General features: G+C 35.1%; 1 protein-coding gene across 2 annotated transcripts in view; it reads right to left on the bottom strand.

Annotated features, from left to right (window-relative positions):
* Nucleotides 1–1213: 1213 nt before the first annotated feature.
* The window catches only part of DCN (decorin), a 37726-nt gene continuing 19572 nt past the window's right edge, over nt 1214–19367 (bottom strand). For both annotated transcript variants that reach the window (XM_056513207.1, XM_056513214.1), the window contains exons 4-8: nt 9977–10190; nt 9678–9791; nt 8399–8492; nt 3838–3976; nt 1214–2722 (exon numbers count right to left, since the gene is read on the bottom strand). In XM_056513207.1, coding sequence (XP_056369182.1) covers nt 2528–2722; nt 3838–3976; nt 8399–8492; nt 9678–9791; nt 9977–10190 — 756 coding nt within the window. In that variant the 3' untranslated portion in view covers nt 1214–2527. The remainder of the gene's footprint in view (nt 2723–3837; nt 3977–8398; nt 8493–9677; nt 9792–9976; nt 10191–19367) is intronic.

The raw sequence follows: 19367 nt of genomic DNA, 5'->3' as shown, positions 1-19367 counted from the left end.
ACTCTAATTCTCTTATTTGTTTCCACCCAATTGTTTATAGATTGTTTGTGTTTGTTCTTTTTTTTTTCTTTCCTTGTTTTGTTTTTAAGTGGAGAAACCATCTGTTCTTTATTTATATGAAAAGCAGTTTTAAAAGTCTTGGGCTTCCCACTGCTTTGAAGTCTCTACAGATGCTGTGCATGGATAGAATCCCATCAGCCAAACATTGTTGGTGTGGCTGCACAACCTATGGAAAACCAACACTGTGTTTACCTTTCAAATTTGTCATGATCTTGCTTAGGTCTCTTGTTATAGGATTGGCTTATTCTGTTCCATTGAGAAAGACTGGGAACTGGGAAAGTCCTACTAACATTGCAGCCCTTGGTTGTCAGAAGGGATGTCTTGTTTGAGGAATAATTTATGGTTTAGCAGTACGCAGCAAGCTTGATAGGGGACATATCATGGGTATTACAGAGGAGGACCAGACTCAGATAATTCTTCTGGACTTAAATTTTGTTCTAATTTGAAAGAAAATCCTGAGTATGTGAGATATTAAAACTATGGATGGAGAAATGGAAAGTTTGTGCATATGTTTCCATGATGCTTTACGTAATTGTCATTTTTTTTGTGTGTGAATCTCTTTCTGTAACCATGTACATACAAACTCTGTGGAGTTTTTCAGGCTAAGACAATGCCTTTGTTCTTGCTTGAAATGCCAGTGCTTGGTTTTCTGCATGAAGTCTTTGTCTGCACAATAGCTGATATAAAACTAAAAACCAAAAGAAAAAAGAAAACATAACTGATGATTTTCTGGAGGGTTTTCCCTCCTGTGACAGAAAGATATCAAATACTGTTTGTTTTATTTAAAAATAACTCTCTGAAAATGTGAAGCCCAAAAGAAAAACAGACAGAAAGCAGAGAAATCATTGGCTACTATATGAAGAAGACAGCTCAGAAGAGTGCAAACATGCTTTTTCTGTGTAGTGGTTATAGTGAGTCATAATTGTTTCCAATTATTTACTACTGAACAAATGACAGCTATAAAAAGACTATATTTGTTTGCTCCTAAAAAAATACCTGTGAGACTTAGGCATGAAAAAGTTCCTTGAGGCAAAACAATTTACACTTTAGCTATCACCATGTCAAAGATATTCAATTTTCAAGACTTAAATTAAGTTCTGACACACTAATGTTATTCTATCAAAACAAAAGAAGAAAGACAAACACTTTGGAGTTTGCCTGTATTACATTATTCTTTAATATAAATGACATATAAGTTTTACAAATTAGAGAGATTGACCTTGGAGTATTAAGAGTCTGCAGAAGATTCTTTTCAGGTGATGTTTTTATTGAGTATGAGTTTAGCTTTGAAGATTGACAGTAGGAATGTGCAGCCTACCTTGGATGTGCTCGCTACTCACTGGTATGGGTTGAAGAATTCCAATTTACAGAGGGCTCCAAATCACTCTAAGTAGATACATCTATAAATGATGTCCCAACAATGTCCACAATTGTAGTTATTTCACTTCATATATTTCTATACTTATGGTTTTGCTTCTATAGTCTAAGTTCCACAAATTTGTCTGACTGAGGAGCCTGCACATCTCTACTTCACAATTAATTCCTTTTTTAAAGAACCAAAACCAGTAAAGGTAGAATGCAAAACAAGTGAAAAGTGAAATGCTATGATTTTTTTTGTTTAGATAAATAGATGGATTGATAACAATTACTAAACCCTTATACCATACTCTGCAAGGCAGTTCAGTCATAAAAACTGCTCTTGTGACTAAGGTGAGAAGGATTTGCACTAGAGAAATTTACTCATCGAGCTCCAGATATAGGTTACAAGTTTTTTTACTGCAGACTACTCAATATTTTGTTCATTAGGATGATGTTAGGCTAATTCTGAATAGCATTGCTCTAGAAGAATGGCAAACTTTTAAGAACTATGTGTACAATACGAATTTATTTTATTTTTCCAAAAATAATGACATTAGCAACAACTTTATTTGCCTCTGCTAAATAGATACATTCAGAATTATTTTAGAGTTATAGTGGATATTTTTAAACCTCCAGGGCTTGAAATAAATTTAAAGGAGGTAACTCTTACCTTCTCAAGTCTCAAGATGATTTGAGAGTCTTTTTTTCCCTCTGCTATTTTTCTCTGTGTGTGGCTATAAAAATAACCTCAATCACTATCTTTTTTTTTTTTTTAATATATCATAACTTGAAAAATATTTACTCCGAATTTCATATACAGTGGAATCTGAAAACCTGTGGCATTCAGCAAACTGAAAAATGCCACAGAAAGCATGCTGGCAGAGAAGGAGGCTGAAATAAGTCAGTTTAAAGCACAGTTGGCAATTCTTATTGATGGTATGCTCGCTCTTGTACATCTGCAATGTCTCATTTATTCTAAATCAATGGATCACCTCCACTTTACAGTGAAGCTCCTGGCACTTGGTGTTAATTGTTAGCAATGTTTTTGGAACAGGCCTACAAGGACAGACACTTTAGCTGGAACACACCGACCCCCGTCTCCGGCCGTCTATTTGTAATTCCCGATCTGTACTGCGGAGCGCTCGTGGATGCAGCGGAAAGCAGAGGGCTGGATTTCCCAGTACTGCACGGGGTTGCTGAAGAGGCTCACTCCAGAGTAACTGGCCTTCTTGGTGTTGTAGCCAAGAGGGCAGAAGTCGTTGATACCAATGGAAGCAATTTTGTTGTTATGGAGATAGACCACCTGAAAAGAAGTGAGAAATCGAGATAACGTGGCAAATAAGATAAATTGTTTCATATTAAATGCTTCCTGTGTGTTTTGACAACGTGATACAAATATGTCATCTTTCCAAACAAATCCTTGGCTCTGTTTACCCTTTGAAATACCTAGCACACACCCAATTGACATGATTTCTACAGAAGGTGCACAAACTGTTCAAGGCAAGCTAATAATGCTACAATTAGCTGGTGGTATTGTAAGCAAAAGAGTAGCCAAAGATGTAAAATTATTAATACAGCACTGTGGCTCAGGAGCATGCTCTGTAAACAGAGAATGTATTTGATGCTAACTGGTTTCTCTCCAGCTCTAATATTTTCATTCTCATGAGTGCAACTATACAGGACTCAGAGCCAAAAGAACCACTAATGATGATTTAAAGTAGCTGATGAATATAATTTTGCTCCAGATTCAGCATTTGTGGAGATTTTTTCCAAGGTACATGCAGGGGGTAATGTACATTTGGGAGTCTTCATTCTTTGGGAGCTTCCTTTCCTGTAAAATCTTAGTCTGGGTGAAGACAGATTTAAATTGCTCCCAAGAGGCAATATTTCTAGATATCCAGGCAAAAAGTCCTCAAAAATACTGGTGATGTGAAATGTCTATTTTGTCTATTTGCCCTCCTGATGGCACTGTTTTGTGAGGTAACAAAGGAATGGTTATTGGCAAAGGTTTCAAAATGTCATTTAGTAGAAATGGAAAAAAATGGAGAAATACTCTTAGAAATTATTTTTTGTGGAAAGAGGAAACCAAAGCACACAAATAATCCCATATTTTTTGTTGCCACTCAGACACACAGAGACAACAAATGTGCCTCCAGATCTATACCTCCATAATATATATATATATATATATATATATATATATATATATATATATATATATAATATATACCTCCATAATCATATCCACACCAAAATCAGAGTAAGAGTATTCAACATTTCCTTAATAATTCAAACGTTTATGAAACTTGCATCAAGTTAAAAATACTGCACACATTTCTGTTCAAGACTGAATAAGTACACAAATGCCATTAGGAATCTTTCAACAAATGCTCTCTGAGACAGTATGTTAAACTTTACCTGTATATATTTGTGATCACCCAGTCCACCAGGTACTCTGACAAGTTCATTGTTGTTCAAGTGGAGCTCTCTCAGATGAGGTACATTGTTAAGAGAGCCATTCTCAACTGAAGAAATACTGTTGAAACTGAGACCCAGTCTGAAAAAGTTAAAACAAAAACAAAAACAAAACAAAAAAGAGGAAACAAAAAAAAAAAAGAATGTTAAACTTGACCACATTACTATCTTTCTTGGGTTGATTGCTTCTCTACACTTCTATTGCAGATCAGACCAGGCTAATTTTCAGAATTATGTGTCAGCTATTTAGCTTAAAAAAAAAAAAAAATTAAATAAGCTTGACATGTGATGTGAACAGTCATAATTATCATTGTATCATGCAACTTGTGCTTATGATATTGCATACTTTGATGAGCTATATGACTAATCCTGGTGTAGATATGTACTGTGCACATCCATAGGCACCAGATTTTCTTTAAAAGCTGAAACACTGAAAAAATTATACTTGTAACTTTAAGCTTAAAATTCCACCATATCCTTCTAAGATACTTAAGTAGTTAGAGCCATGTTAAAACATCCTTTCAGCTTTGCACAACCATATACTAGGTTTGTAGCACAATTTAAGTTCAATGTGGACAATCTGTTTCTACCTGTGTATTTCTGTGTTGATACCATTTTGGTTTGCAGTTACTAAACTACAGATATTTTCCAAGAGATTTCCATCATTTACAATACTCTGTGTTGCAGTAAAGAAATCAGTGACAATACTTCAGGAGTTATCATCATCAGGAGTATTGTAATTTTAGAAAATTATTTCCATAAAGGCTACATTTAGCTCATCTATTTTGCTTTGTTTTTCTTTAAGTATTTTTGTTTAATATGGAGGGAGACAATGCTCTGTTGTTAATAACTTTATTGATAAGAAAATTTAATATAGGTAATTAGAAACCTCATGTTAAAACAATTTGCTGTGGAGGAGTACTTTTAAAGAAAGCCTTCTTCACAGTTATTTAATAAGATGTAATTCTTTGTGGCTTGTAGCAGTTTCAGAAGTCAGGGTCTGAAACAAGAATAAAATCACAGAACTGAAAATTCTTGTTTGATCTTTATAACTGAGAGGTTTCCTAGTATTAAGTAGTATTACATATAATGCAAATAGTCTTATCATACTAATTTAAATATGGAAATGTTTTCAGCTATTAAATGACAAAGGAGAGTTTAATGAGAATGCCACCAACATGAAGTTACTTCACTCAGAAATCAATTCACAGTATCCCATCTCCTAGTTAGAATTTGATAATGAAGAATTTTCGTTAAAAATTATTAGAATGAGCTTTCTTTTGAATAGAGTATACCAAGATTTAGGAAAGCTTGGGGAATAGGTTCCTGCAGAGCAATTCAGTCTGAAGTTCTACAGAATGCTTACCAAAGGACTCCAGTGATGGGTATTTGTAGTGAATGTCTGTGAAAGGATTGGGGGAAAAAACTCCACATTTTGTCAGAGGGCTATAAATTCTTGTTTGACACATATCTAAATATGTGCTCACTATGCATGAAGGTCTACAAGCAAACCTAGTGTCAAACCTGGGAGACCAGCATGAAAAAGAGCAGTTCTGACTGTTACATTAGTCTGTTGAAGAAAAATAGTCCCTTTCCACAGACTTTTAGGGAAAGAATGAAATTATAGGAATCTGTAGTGAAGTGGACCTAAATCCCAGGAGGAGTGAAATTATATGCAATTACACATCCTCTAAATGTCTTACAAAAAACTCAGTCACTTGGGGCTATGCTTACACAAGAAGTCAATATTATTGTGTAAAACAGAGGCTGATTAAGAATGTTTGGAAATAATATGGTCTTCATTGCCCTTCCCATAGGGAAAAAAGGGAAGAATTGGAAAAATCACTCTTGCTTCATACATTGATATATGACTTCCCTTTTTATTAGTGAATAAGGAACATTTCCCAGTGTTTCAATAGATCTCATCCCAGTGCCCTAAATCATTGAGCACCATAAGGGCATAATCAAAAACCTATCTCAAAATTGAAGAAATTCTCAAATACTTTTCCACCTTTTTTCTCCAAAAATTGTTCCCTGCTGAACCGTTTCCACTATGTTTCTAAAACAAACTTCAGTGTGCTCAACACCAATATTATCATTATGGGCTTAGAATTATAGAATGATTAAGGGTGGAAAAGACCTTCAAGACCACCAGGTCCAAATTTTAATGTGACCCCACCACGTTCACCCCTAAAGCATTCCTCCAGGTGCCACATCCACGTGCCTTTTGAACACTTCCAGGGATGGTGGTTCCACCACTGCCCTGGGCAGCCTGTTGAAGTGTCTGACTACCCTTTCAGTGAAGACATTTTTCCTGATATCAAATCTAAAACTCCCTTTGTTTGGCTCAAATTCCACTGTATGGAGTCAGACCATTTCAGTAAACTTTATTAGAATATAGACATCAGAAATATCAGTTGTGTAATGTGAATGTACTCTGGAGCTCATTCCTGCATGTAATCAGCAAAGCCTTTGTTGGATTTACTTTCATAAGATTATTGTTTTTTCACTGAAGCATTCTATGAAGGCTTTTGAAAGATTTGAGACTAATTTTACAAGGAAAACAAACAAGAAGGGCAAATATTGTACATCTACTAGAATGCAGAAAACAAACGAGAATGAGCAATAGGCCAACAGCAAGCTCTTGCATGAAACATTTTGTAGTTTAAAATTCCTTAACACAGTCAGAAAAATTACCTGTTTCTCACAGTTTGTCCATGCTTTAGGGCAGCTTTAAGACTGTCAAGCTTGAGTTGGCATGAATGAGGTTGTCTGACCTGTCCTAATATCTCTGAAAATTTAGACATGTAAATAAAGGCTAGGGGGTTTTGTGCTGGGCTAGAGCTCTTCCATAGCTCCCTCCTTCCCTCATCTGTCTTGTTTTGTGCAATGTGCTCCTTGTTCACCATTCTGTGCTCTTCCTAACTTCTCCCCTTTGCAAAGGAGCATCTGACCATGCTTAGGTTACCTGCTTAAGCACAGGGCAGAGAGTGGTTTAAAACTTGGAGCCTGCCCTGAGCAGCTCTATATTTCCACATGTCAACAGAATATCTTGTTGTTCCATACAGTACAGCCACAATAGAAGCAGCCCAAGTTTAGTTATTTTTAGGAGTCCATTGGCACTTGCTGTTTAAAACTTTATGCCTTAAGGCAGACTTCCAGCAATGTTGTCCAGGTGATGCTGCCTGTGCTGTTTTCCAAGTGTGGATGAGAAAAACAGAAAAACTGTGTCATCTGCAGGACAGCTAACATGCCCCACAACTTCCACCTCCAGCAATGTAAATTACTCTCTACCTGAGTAGTTATCATCTTGTTTTGGTTTTGGAAGTTTTCTTCATAATTTTTCTGAAGAATGTTATATCCTATTCTAAGCCTCTGTAAAAAACAATAACTGCTTCATATACTCCTCTTATTCATAATTATAGTATTTTTATTTTTTCAGTAAAATCTAGGACAGATTTTTTTTTTTTTTTTAGTCTGTGATAAAACATTAACATAAAATGTAATGTGAAATGCCTTAATTTATAAGCTTTGGAAAACTGTTCTAAGCTTTATATCTTGGAATTTTCAGATTCAAAATAAGTGTTAGGTTACTATATGCTTCATTGCATTGAACTGCTGTCCAAGCTACCATAAATAGCAGTAAACAGCTCCTGTTACTCAGTAATCTTTCTCTGATTTCAAGCAGAATGAATAAGATGAAAATCCATTAATTAGATCCAGTAACCTGGTTAAAAGTCTATAATTCTTTTTTAAAACTATTTTCATAGTAAATTTTTAAAGTATTAAGTTAAAAAATTTACCTGTAGTAAAGGCACAGCTATATGTTTTTTGATGTGCATGAATTCACAAATCATTCTGTATAAGGGCTTTTTGGGAATTGTCCTTTTATTTGCCTATAGTTAGAGAAACTTATTCAACAACATAGTCACAGATTAGCAGGGTAAAGTCACTCTGACAGTAACAATTTTTCAACTAAATTCTATGATTTTTTTTAATCATGTTCCTGGACTCACTGCAGACTTGCCTTTTTTGAGAAACAAAGGAATCACTGTTGAAAGAAGTTTTGGTTCCCATGTACTTTTTTCCTCAGTTTCCAGGCAAACTGCACTAGCATTGCTGTGTTCCAAGAAAATGGTATAAACCAAAGATGGATGTGCAATGAAAGAAACATGACATAAAAGTGTAATTGTTCTTGTTTGTTTGTTTGTTTGGGTTTTTGTTTTCTTGAGTTTGTTTTGGTTTGTTGTAAATCAAATAAACAGTTGTCCTGAGCATATAGCACTCATAACTGAAAACAGATGAAAGGTTTTGTCAAGAAAAAAAAAAGAAGTGTTTGTTCTCTTCAATCAGTACACAAATCCTTAGAATCCTTTCCTGCTAAGTTATGATCATTTCAATGATTCCAATGCTCAGGAAGCCTGGACTGATGTTTTATAATTGTGTGTGTGGTGATCACAATTTCAACTAATATTTTATGTGAAAAGAAGAAATTAGTTCATACTTTGCCAAGTTGGTGAGTCCAGAGAGGCTTTCAGCATCAATTTTGGTGATTTTGTTGCCATCAAGGTGAAGTTCAGTAAGGGATGGAGGAAGGCCTGAAAGAGAGAACACCATTAATTTTTTTTTTTATTAAACTGGATTCTTGTATTTTTAAAAAATACTTGCACTATATCAAGGCTCTTTTACAGCTGGCAGAGTATTTTTTCTAAGCATGTCCCTCAACAGTTTGCTAAATGAAATAAAGAACTTTCACCATAAGGGAAACTGAAAACAGCTAGTGAGAATTTATTTAGCATGAAATAAGACCAAGCTCCTAGAGTCATTGTTAAACAGTTAACTCTTGAAAAATACCTAAATTAAATTCTCTCATTTATTACTTCTAGCCTTCATGATTATGCAAATGGGACATATAAAGAACTCTTATTTTAGCCAGACTATCCAGATACATAAATGTGCAAACATGGGGCATCTAGATATTTAACAAGAAACTGCAGTAGAAAATGCAACTGTAAATATGAGGCAAAATAATTTCAATGTTATTTTAATTAGGGTGCATACTACTTTACAAATTTTGTTTATCAGGAAAGAAAAAGAGGAAACATATTTTATGTATCTAAGGTCCCTCAAAAGAAAGTCCAAAACAGGAAATATGAGAAGAAAAAAATCCAACCAGTATTATTTTTCAGAAAGTTTTCAGCCATTTCAAAACAATCTGTTGGCTGAAGTATGAATAAATTGAATATTATTTCCTCTGAATTGGAATAATTCTTATTTGTTTGTTTTGTTTTTAACAAATGACAATGAAAGAGTTCTTATTTTGTAGGAATTTGCAATTAAGTACTTTGAAAAATAGCAAAGATTTCTGTTTTGTTATGGGGACAATGTTTTTGGATTCAAACCCACTGACTTGTGCAGGGCTAATTTTATGCTTGTACAACTTCAGTTAATTCTACATGAGTTTACAATAGTGTAATATTAATTAAGCTCAATAACCAGGCTTGGAGGCTGAAAACGTTCTTCCATTTTATATTTCAGCTCTGAGACAAGAAAAACAAAATCACATAAAATGGCATTTTACAGTGCCCCTCTCATACAGTTTCTTGTAACCAAAAGCCAAAATTTTCCAAACTAAAAAAAAAAAAAAAAAAGTCATCTGGTCTAAGAATAGATAATTTAAGGACAGACTCAAAAAGCCTCCACAATATTTTTTTTCCCCAACTGGGTCGAAGTTATTACCTTATACCCATGCAAATCTCTGAAATCCTAATTGAATTTCTTACCCTTTGGGATGCTTGTGATGTTGGTGTCTGCAATACGGATGTAGGAGAGCCTCTTCATCCCCTGGAAAGCTCCATTTTCAATGCCTGAGCTCTTGATTGGATTGGTGCCTAGTTCTGCCAACAAAACATGGGTGTGAGCTGTGCAGTGCAGGCACCTGTACTCTTCAGGACAAAGCTAATTTGGAGGTACAATTTATTGGGGCATTTGTTGGCTTTCTACTTATAATCACTGATCAAACTAAACAAAACATCTTGAAAAAACACTCAGCTGTGTCTTTTATAACTTAACATGCTCATACCTAAGACAATCACTTGATTCAGTCCATTAAAGACAGCTTTCCTCAACTTGGAGATCTCATTCTCGTGAGCCCGTATCTCCTGGAGAGACTTTGGCATGTTTTCTGGGAGCTCCTTCAGGTTGTTCTTGGACAGGTAAAGTCTTTCCAGTTTCTTCAGAGGAGCAAAAGCTAATGGGCTTATTTTGCTGATTTTGTTGTTGACAAGGATCAATGCCTGTGGAGTAACAATCAAGAAGACCTCAGATGATCACATGGAAAATTATTTGTGGTAAAACATTTTAAAATTATTATTATTATTTATTATTATTATTATTATTATTATTATTATTATTATTATTATTATTGTTGTTGCTGTTATTATGCTCCCATGCCTTTTGAGGTCTTCTGATGGCAGATTTGGTGAGCTGAAGAAAATCAAATGCAGTGCTAAAAAAAAAGATTATAAGCTTCTGAAACAGTGAAAGATAAGTCCTATAGAACAAATACAAGTGTTACTGCATTGCTGAGATTTCAATGCAGCTTCTGATAGAATCCATAATTTATGTTCAAGAATAAGTACAAACATTCCAGTTGAAAGCTGTGAAGGACAACACAGTCACAAAAAAATTACATAATTTTCATTTGTGTTTTTTTCCTGATTTTGTTTATCCTAGGCATACTATTATACCTTACCCATCATCACACAAACTTTCTAACCAGTTTCTCCTGAACAGGAAATTCTATTACTCAATAGAGTGAAGGCACAGCCCAGCTTAATAAAAACATGCATGACTTTGCTTTGTTCCTCTTAGTCTTATAAAACTGCATTTACTAGATTTCTGATGAATAACAATTTTTTTTTTTTTTCCCAGAGGTATAAGCTATCTTTTTGGTAAGCAAAACTCTGTATGGAAGGAGAACAATCTGAAGCATTATGCTCCAAGACCTGCAGTTGGGAATCATGAATTATACTTACTTTGCCTTCCCTGGTGGTGCCTAATCCAGTTCTCACAACTGTGATATCTAGACTCAGGGTAACTCTAAGGAGATCATCTCTCTATACAGCCAGGGAGAAAGGCCTCCATGAAAGCATTGTTACCTGTAATAGGTGTTCTCTGCATGAAGTTTTACATTACTTCCAAATTTCACAGATTAATTAACCATGACACAAAAGGGATAAGGTCTCATTACTGTCAGGGCATAACACAGTAATGGAGAGTATTTCATATCTAAAGATACTTGAATGACTCTTATTCCATCAGTTTTCTTATTAGGTTTACAGTGCTGCATGTTTGTGGAGTAGATCAGGTAGAATGGAACATATTGATATAATATTTACTTATATTTATTACTAAGGTATCTTTTTCCACCTTCTCCTTTATGCTAGTTTCAGAAACAGAAGACAATAGTTGTTGTAAATACTATAGTGAATACTCAGAGCATTTTCATACACTTTCAATATTTTCAGAATTACACTTTAGTCTGCTTCTTTGAGGAAAACGGAGTGTCTGATTTATTCCATAATCAGCTAACATTAAAACAATGACAAGACTATCAGCCTCTGTGACAGCACATCTCCATCATGGAAACTTGAAAGAGAAGTGAAAGAAAATGGTGATGTGTCTTCCCCTAATGGATTCCTCATGCAGATCACCCTGAGCAAGCCAGCAGTGTGTCCTGAGCATGGTTTCACTGAGTGCATGCAAAGATGAACATATCTGCTTTTAATTTTGTATGGTAGCTAGAAATAACTCATATGCAAGAGGAGGTAGAAGAGGTCACCCACAGTTCAGCAGAATATTTCCCTGACAATAAGCCTATACCAAAATAAATATGTGGGTCAGTGGAAGCCATGGCCCCAGCTCTCTTTTTTTTTTGGGCCTGGAACACATGGATATCCATTGGGAGTGGTTTTCTGATTCATGTTTGCCAGATCTGTGGTATAGATGTAGATTCTGCACATGGTGACATTCAGCTACCTGTGGAGTATTTGGGCATGGCAAACAATCCAGTTATTTAAATGTGGTATAGTTGAAATTATGGTGATTAGTCTCTTACATAATTTTCATTTCAACAGTTGAATGTGCTACTGCTAATTACATTGTTCTTTATTTTTATTTATTTCTCCATGTATTTTTCCTAGCTCTCTAAGTCAAAACTCATGAATTTGGGCTCATGTTATGAGTATTTGACATTTTTATCCTGCATCTTGCATTGTACTGCTTAACCATTTGTTTCAGCTAAAAGTCTGCCTTTTTTTTGATTTATTTTAACTTTGTTACTTTTAAATAAAAAATTCTGGGCAGTGTTAATCACAGCTGACGATTTAGTGTGAAATATTTTTTGATGGAAATAAGTAGGCACACATTCAGCTAGGCATTGTAAATATTTTACGAGTAGTTGATTTTTATATCTCTTCAGAGAGGAACTGATACCCCTGACCAAAACCAGAAGTTGTCTGGGTACCTAGGCTTAATCTGTTATGCTTTTCCAATGCTTTCTCCTGGATATGTTAATGTTATCTTGGAGAAACACACAGAATTGTGGTTTTATTCAAACACTCAAGGAGTCTCTCACTTAGAAAAGATGGTGCTCTGTCAAAGGTATGTACAAAAACACTAAGTTCACAGTGGGAACATGTGTTTGGTGGCATAAAGTGGGAAAGTCAGAGTTTACTACTTTTTCTGTACCAGAATATTATTTCCCACTTCCCTCTCTGCAAGTCCCAGCTCCCAGTATTTTAAACCTGCAGTATTTTGCCATTGCTGTGCAGCTGTAAAGAAGGAAAAATAAACCCACACTACATTTGTAAGAGATGTTTCACTGTCTCCCAGAGCAACAGCAAATGATGAGTATAACACACCAGTATAGCACCTGGCAAGCCATGCCCTGGATTCCTTTCCCACTTCACAATACCTCTATTATATCCCATACTTAAAGAACTAAGTTATTAACCTTGCAGCAATGCTGTTTACTTTCCTCAGAATGTGTCCCGTATGGCTTGCATGAAACAAAAGCTAAACCAAACCAAAATAAAATAAAATTAAAAACTCAGGGGATTTAGAGGTCAATGAAAACAGGAACTAGGGGACAAAAACCTAGGGAAAACATCTGCAGGCAGAATTACAGAGGAATGGATCTTAGGCAAAAACAGGTCACATGGACCAGCTATCCAGAATAGAGCCCAGGTGGCATGATGGGACAGAGTGTTAAAGGACATATGAAATTTTTGTACAGGGCAAGAAGTACTTGCAGAGAAAAATAAGGGTCATCCTGAAAGTGCTCAGAGTGCTGGAGCCCTTGGTCACAGATATCACTTGCAATGCTGCTGGTATTAAATGATTTGGCAGCAATGACAGCCTAGAGCAAAAGTGACAGGAGCTGATTTGAAAATCTACCTTCTTCCACATTTTCACCTTTTGTTGAGGAAAAAGGATATTTCATTTAGAATGAATATGTTCCCTAAGACCTAACTTCCTCCTGCCACCCAAAAAATTGAAGCACATCACAAATTCACAATACAAAAGTCCGAGCGTAAAAATGTACAGCTTTCAACATGACCTGGTAAGGGTGCAAAAATACATGTCCCTAATTAAAAAAAAAACAACAACAAAAAAACCCCAAAAAAACAAAAAACAAAAAACCCACCAAAAAAACAAAAAAAAAAACAAACAAAAATACAAAAAAAAAAAAAAAAAAAAAAAAAAAAAAAAAAAAAAAAAAAAAAACAGCAAGCAAGAAAGAAAGACTAAAGAGGCAAAAATACACAAGTATTAATACATCAGTTTGCTAAGCTTAGAAGTTTCATAGTAAATTCCCATGGACAGGAGAAAATTCAGCTTCCATCCTCATTTTCTGAAGATAAAGCTTTTTTCCTTTGTCATAATATAGCATGTAAAATGCATAGTAAACATTGACTTAGTTATGATACTTCAACACCTTTACATGACCAGCAGTTTAAGTGGCATTCAGAGAGAAAAAAAAAAAAAGCTTTGCTCCAAAGATGACTTTCTTTTTTAGTGAAACAACTCTGGTATTTCTGTAGTCAGGAGAAAAAATAAGAATCACTGTATGACAGGAATAGATGCTGGCTATGTTGGAGTCAGTGGGAGTCTGGCCATTTAGCACTCTCTGACCTGATTTCTACCTCAAATATTTATTCCCAACACAAAAAGGAGGATTCACAATTCAGGAAAAATTTGGAGCCCTTGTTGGCAGACTTTTGTTGAAATACATCCTGACAAACTGCAGAGGCAGCATGTGGCAGTCAGGTTGGAATTAGCATAAATTTGTTCTTTTTGAGGTTACTAAAACTTCCAATTTTTGCCCTGTCTAGGGGTGGGGAGCAGGGAATTAATTTTTCTGGTGTAATTTCATTATATGAGAATCTCAGGAGACTGTTCTGAGGCCGTTTCAATCTTCATTCATCCTAATTTATTATAGTTTGAAGTGAGAGCCTTGCCAAAACCAGAATTAAAATGGAAAACTACCAGCAAACTTTCATCAGCCCTATTACACAGTGATACACCTGTTTAGCCAGCTGGGGATGGTACTCTTATCTAACATCAATTCTTTATTGATGCATGCATCCTTCAGGGTTTAAACTAAAAAGTCAATCTCTGACCCAAAGGAATTTCTTTAATTTCCTGAGTTATGTATTGCATTATTACCTGTTTTTTATTACAGTTCTGCTAGGAACAGTTATATCTTAAGAACTTTAACCTCAGGAGCCAGGCATCCCAATAAAAATAATAATAAAATTCATCCCTTCTGTTTATCTTACATTTTCAGTCAAGTCATGCTTATAACTTGGACATAGAGTCAAGGTTTTCTTCCAAATTATTAAGGATGTATGTGCATTTATGGAAAAACTAAAAAACCAAACAAACCAAGAACAAAATGAAACAAACAACAAACACCCAAAAAAACCAGAACTTGACATTCTTCTCTAATCACCCAAACCTAGGATCAAGAGGACATAGCACAGAAAAGAGAGAAAAAAGGGATGACATGGAAGCAACAGAGAAGAGATGAATGAAGTGTGAAGGAAGGAGGTGCCAAGAAGGAAGGAGATGTTTGTACAAACAATAGAAGCCTGCAGAAAACAGTTTGATCATATATACAGTACTTGCTGAATAATCTCACAAAGCAAAGGAACCTGCTGCAGACCTAGTTTGCCTGGCCCTTGAGCTCTCACTGGTTCCTCTCATGCAACATGAACTGCACAGATGATGAGCAAACAAGTGGTTCTGCATTTTCCCTTTTTCTTTCAACCCTGTCTTTGTCTACTATGACAAGAAATTTTGGTCATGCATTAAATTTATTACAATTGATCTGATTTTTTTGTTGTTATATTCTACAAAATTTCTTTTTTCTTCATTAGTCTAGTATGCTGACTCTCTCCAGAACTTTAAGAACCTCAAAATATTTTGTCCAGATTTTTCCTCACATGAAAAAATCCTTACCCATTGTACAAGAAAAATGTTTTCTGTGCATGTGGTCTCTTTTATACTTGTTTCAGGGGAAAATCTTATTGTTTCTTAAGCAGAATGCAAAGGTGAGTGTGAGGAAATGAAAATTCTCTAAGAGAGGGTTGTATTTCAGAAAGATTAACCTTTTGTTCTCCCCTCTGAAAATTTGTTAGAAAACCTAAAGCTGTAGCTCAGTCCTGGCACTGATGATACCAGGAACTGGGTTCAGAGGTAGAACTTGGACAGAGATATGTGTCTGTCTTTTCACAGTATGATGGAGAGAACTCATTCTTCATTCCGTGATTTTAAGAGAGTTAAGTGTTTACTAAACTTCTTTTTATGTATGGGAAAAGGGAACTGAAGCTGTAATGAGTCATCAGAAGAGTGGATTATTTAATTAATACTTTTTGATCTCTCAAGAGGTTTTCTGTATCTCTGAAAGATTTTCTTAGACTTTTCCTTAGGTTTGTTTTGTTTAGTTTTGGTGTCTTAAGGGTTTTTTTGTCTGTTGTTTTGTTTTGCATTTTTAGAAAAGGATGGCATGAAATTTTCTCTTGCCATATGATATTTTGCTACTTCCTATTACTACAAAGAGAGTTTCAGTTTCTCTGCCTGCACATTAGTGTTGATAATCCTCCAGCGTGGATATAGTCTTAACTTTAAGTTCCAAGTTTAAATCTTTTATCTCTTAGGTCTTTTCCTTCAGTTTAACCAGAGTTTAGCATTGTTGCATGTATAGCCATGACTTTGAACAGTTCTGCTTCAATTATAGTGCTCCATTTGATCTCAGGCCAACAGTGCATTCATCTTCTTTCACTGTGCCAATTGAAAAATTCTTGTTGGCAAAGCATGCAGCCACCATTCTGTTGTTTGTGCTGCTCTTACAGTGATCTAACACAGAGCAGTTTCCTTCACCTCTTTTTCCAGGTGCCAGGCATTCTGCTGGTTTGCTTTGGCTCTGCCACACAGCCTGCAACTCCATGTGCTGTTTGTGTAGGCTCCTCCTTCACTCTGCATGAGGGCAGAGTATTTTGGAGTATTTTGGATTCTTTATTGTGTCCAAGGGGTCAAAGTACTGAACTCCATCCAGAAATGTCAGTCTGCCTGGAAAATTCTGACAGCTTCATAGAAATAGAGACTTTTTTCCTGGCTTTTCCAATAGCTTTCCTGTCTGACTTTTTTGCCACAGGTCTAAGTCATAAGCAAGTTTTTTATATAATAAAACAGACAGTTTTATAAAAAAATAAAACTCAGTCCTCAGCTCTTAAAAAGAGTCTTCAAGTTTTCCCCTATTCTCAAGCCCTGGTCTGAAAAACAAAATCAAAACCACACAAACAAACAATCTTTCAATTTCAAATAGAGGGAAGTCTCACTGCGTTTTTATAGCCCAATATTAATAGTTTGGCCAATTTTTTCCTAGATAATTTAAAACCATAAAAATATTGAGTGTACTATAACTGTTGACTCTGGTGTTTCTTGGCAGAAATCTATTATTTGCAGATAAATACTCCTTTAGCTGCATCCTCTTCTAAGTCCTTGCCTTATTTCCACAGCTGCAAATTTCAGCTGCTCTTGGGAAATCTACTCAGGAAAATTTTCAATACAAAGAATACTTTGGTAGGTTCTAATTTCTTTTCATCTCCAGTGTTGTGTACTCCAGTGCTGTGTAGTATAAGCAGCTACATCTGTACTAGAAGAGAAGCCTTGAACAAGTTATAGGCAGATCCTTTATTTTCTCCCTAATTATTCTGGGGTTTAAAACCAGCTGAACCTTAGGTTTGACCCAATTTATTAATGAAAATCTCTTCTAAAACTGATACAATTGTGGTTGGTATCATCTATAAGTATTAAAAAGGTATTTTAATGGATTATTCAAAAGTAACAAACTGTATAAACTGCTTATTTTTTCAAGACCTGTGAAAATTGAGGTTTAAAGAATTTTTCCCTTAAGTGATCATTTCATGCAAAAGGTTAACTCCAGTTTCTCCTTTTAGATTTTTGGAGCAATAATGCTGTTAATTTTTGAAATCTAATAGAGTGCAAGAAAGTTTAGTAATGTCTACGAAATTTTTGAGCATCACACTGTAAAGTGTGATATTAACCCAAGCCATGTTTCTCAGGAAATAAGATTTAAAAGTACTTACATCTTATATATGTATCTCACACACTCATACATCTTTAAAATAAATGTCATAATAGAGCTCTGTCAACAACATACTTTTGAGTTTTACTTTCTAAAAACAATATTCCCTCTGAAAAATATTTAATTGAAAGTTGGGGAATGGGAATAATTCCCAGATATTACACAGGAAGACTCCTGCTGAGAGCAAAGATGGTGCCTAGTTACATAAATATACTGTACAACTAAATTATTATTTTGGGGAGAAGATCACAGAATCGTAGAATGGTTTGGGTTGGAAGGAGACCTTGAGAGAATCATTATTTGCTCTTGAGTAAATCCAGGAAAATTGCAGTTTTGAAGGTTATTTGTTAAAATTTATCCTAATGTATTCTTTCCAGTGGTCCCTAAGCATGTACTGTGTACTTTTGCGAGTAAGCCAAACAAATAATTTCTTCCCTGAGGAGTTACTTATGTAATTCACTATTAAATTGTATCTGTTGCAAAAAAAAAAAAAAAAAAAAAAAAAAGAAAACCCCTTAGAGTCAACTGCAATGAGATAGAATAATTCACAACAGCATCACTCACAGCAGGATGTGTAACTGTGTAACTGAGACCTGAACCAAGTGCCAAGTGGGTAGAAGGCACTGGGAGCAGTGATTTTCATCTGCAATACCATGCTCTGACTCATTTAAGGCAGAGTCATTTCCCAAAAGATTAATTTCACTGATAAGAATTTTGTCTCTTTTTAGCACCTTGTAGATCATCTTTACTGAAAACACAGGACTTCTTTCCAAGGTGGAAGAAAACCAAAACAAATGGGCAGAAATTGCAGTGTCAAATCTGTCCTGTAGCCAAAGAAGGGAATAGGGAAAAAAAAACTCTGAGGAACAAGTTATCTCATTCTTAAACCTAAACCACTAAAAAGTGATGTAGAAGAACACGTTTTGTTGACTTTAGAGGTCACCTATGGAACTAGATCCACTATAGACATCTATGCTAAAATTAGATGACATGAACCTCATCATGATTCACTCATGCAGGTCCCTTTACTATGTACAGTCTGGCATTCATATTTTTTTAAAAATTATCTTCTTGATGTTGCATTGTAACAAATATTTAAGAGGGACTTTGGAAGAAATTAAAAGAAGCAAAATTTTATAGGTTTTTTCCCAAGTATGAGTGGTTGATTGCAGATTATTATTTGAAACTGTGATTCTTTGGGTGATGATACTGGCAGCAGTAATGGATAAAAAGTGGGTGTTGGCTTCTTATTTGTGAATGGAATAGAATAGAATAGAATAGAATAGAATAGAATAGAATAGAATAGAATAGAATAGAATAGAATAGAATAGAATAGAATAGAATAGAATAGAATAGAATAGGCTGTAAAGAGCCTGGTAAGAAAAGCCAAATAAGATATTGTTTATAATAATAAAGGATCAAATGGAGGAATATACAGAATAAAATAAGTTGTTGAAAGGCTAGAAAACTAATATTTCCAGGCATATACCTAAATTAGGATATTACTTTCAAAGATAGAGAACAGCCTTTTTCTGCTCTGTAAAGAAAAATATTTTAATAAAATTTAGGCAAAAGAATGGGGTATGTACTTTAAAATGTTGATGAAAACTGTAGATGGGGAGAAGGACCTCAGACAGAGCAAAAAAATTTAGAAACAGAGGAAGGTAGCTGTCTGATGGAAACTTGGAAAAGAAGAGGGGAACCAGAAAAAAAAATAGTCTCAGAAACCAGGAAGGAAAATATTTCAGCAAAGAGGAAACCAGACAAAAGTGTTAAGAAGAGACTGGCAGGTAAAGAA

Source organism: Oenanthe melanoleuca, chromosome 1A, assembly GCF_029582105.1.
Source record: "Oenanthe melanoleuca isolate GR-GAL-2019-014 chromosome 1A, OMel1.0, whole genome shotgun sequence".
Classification (NCBI taxonomy): domain Eukaryota; kingdom Metazoa; phylum Chordata; class Aves; order Passeriformes; family Muscicapidae; genus Oenanthe; species Oenanthe melanoleuca.
Note: the sequence above shows the minus strand (reverse complement) of the source record. Positions and strands in the feature narration are given on the sequence as shown.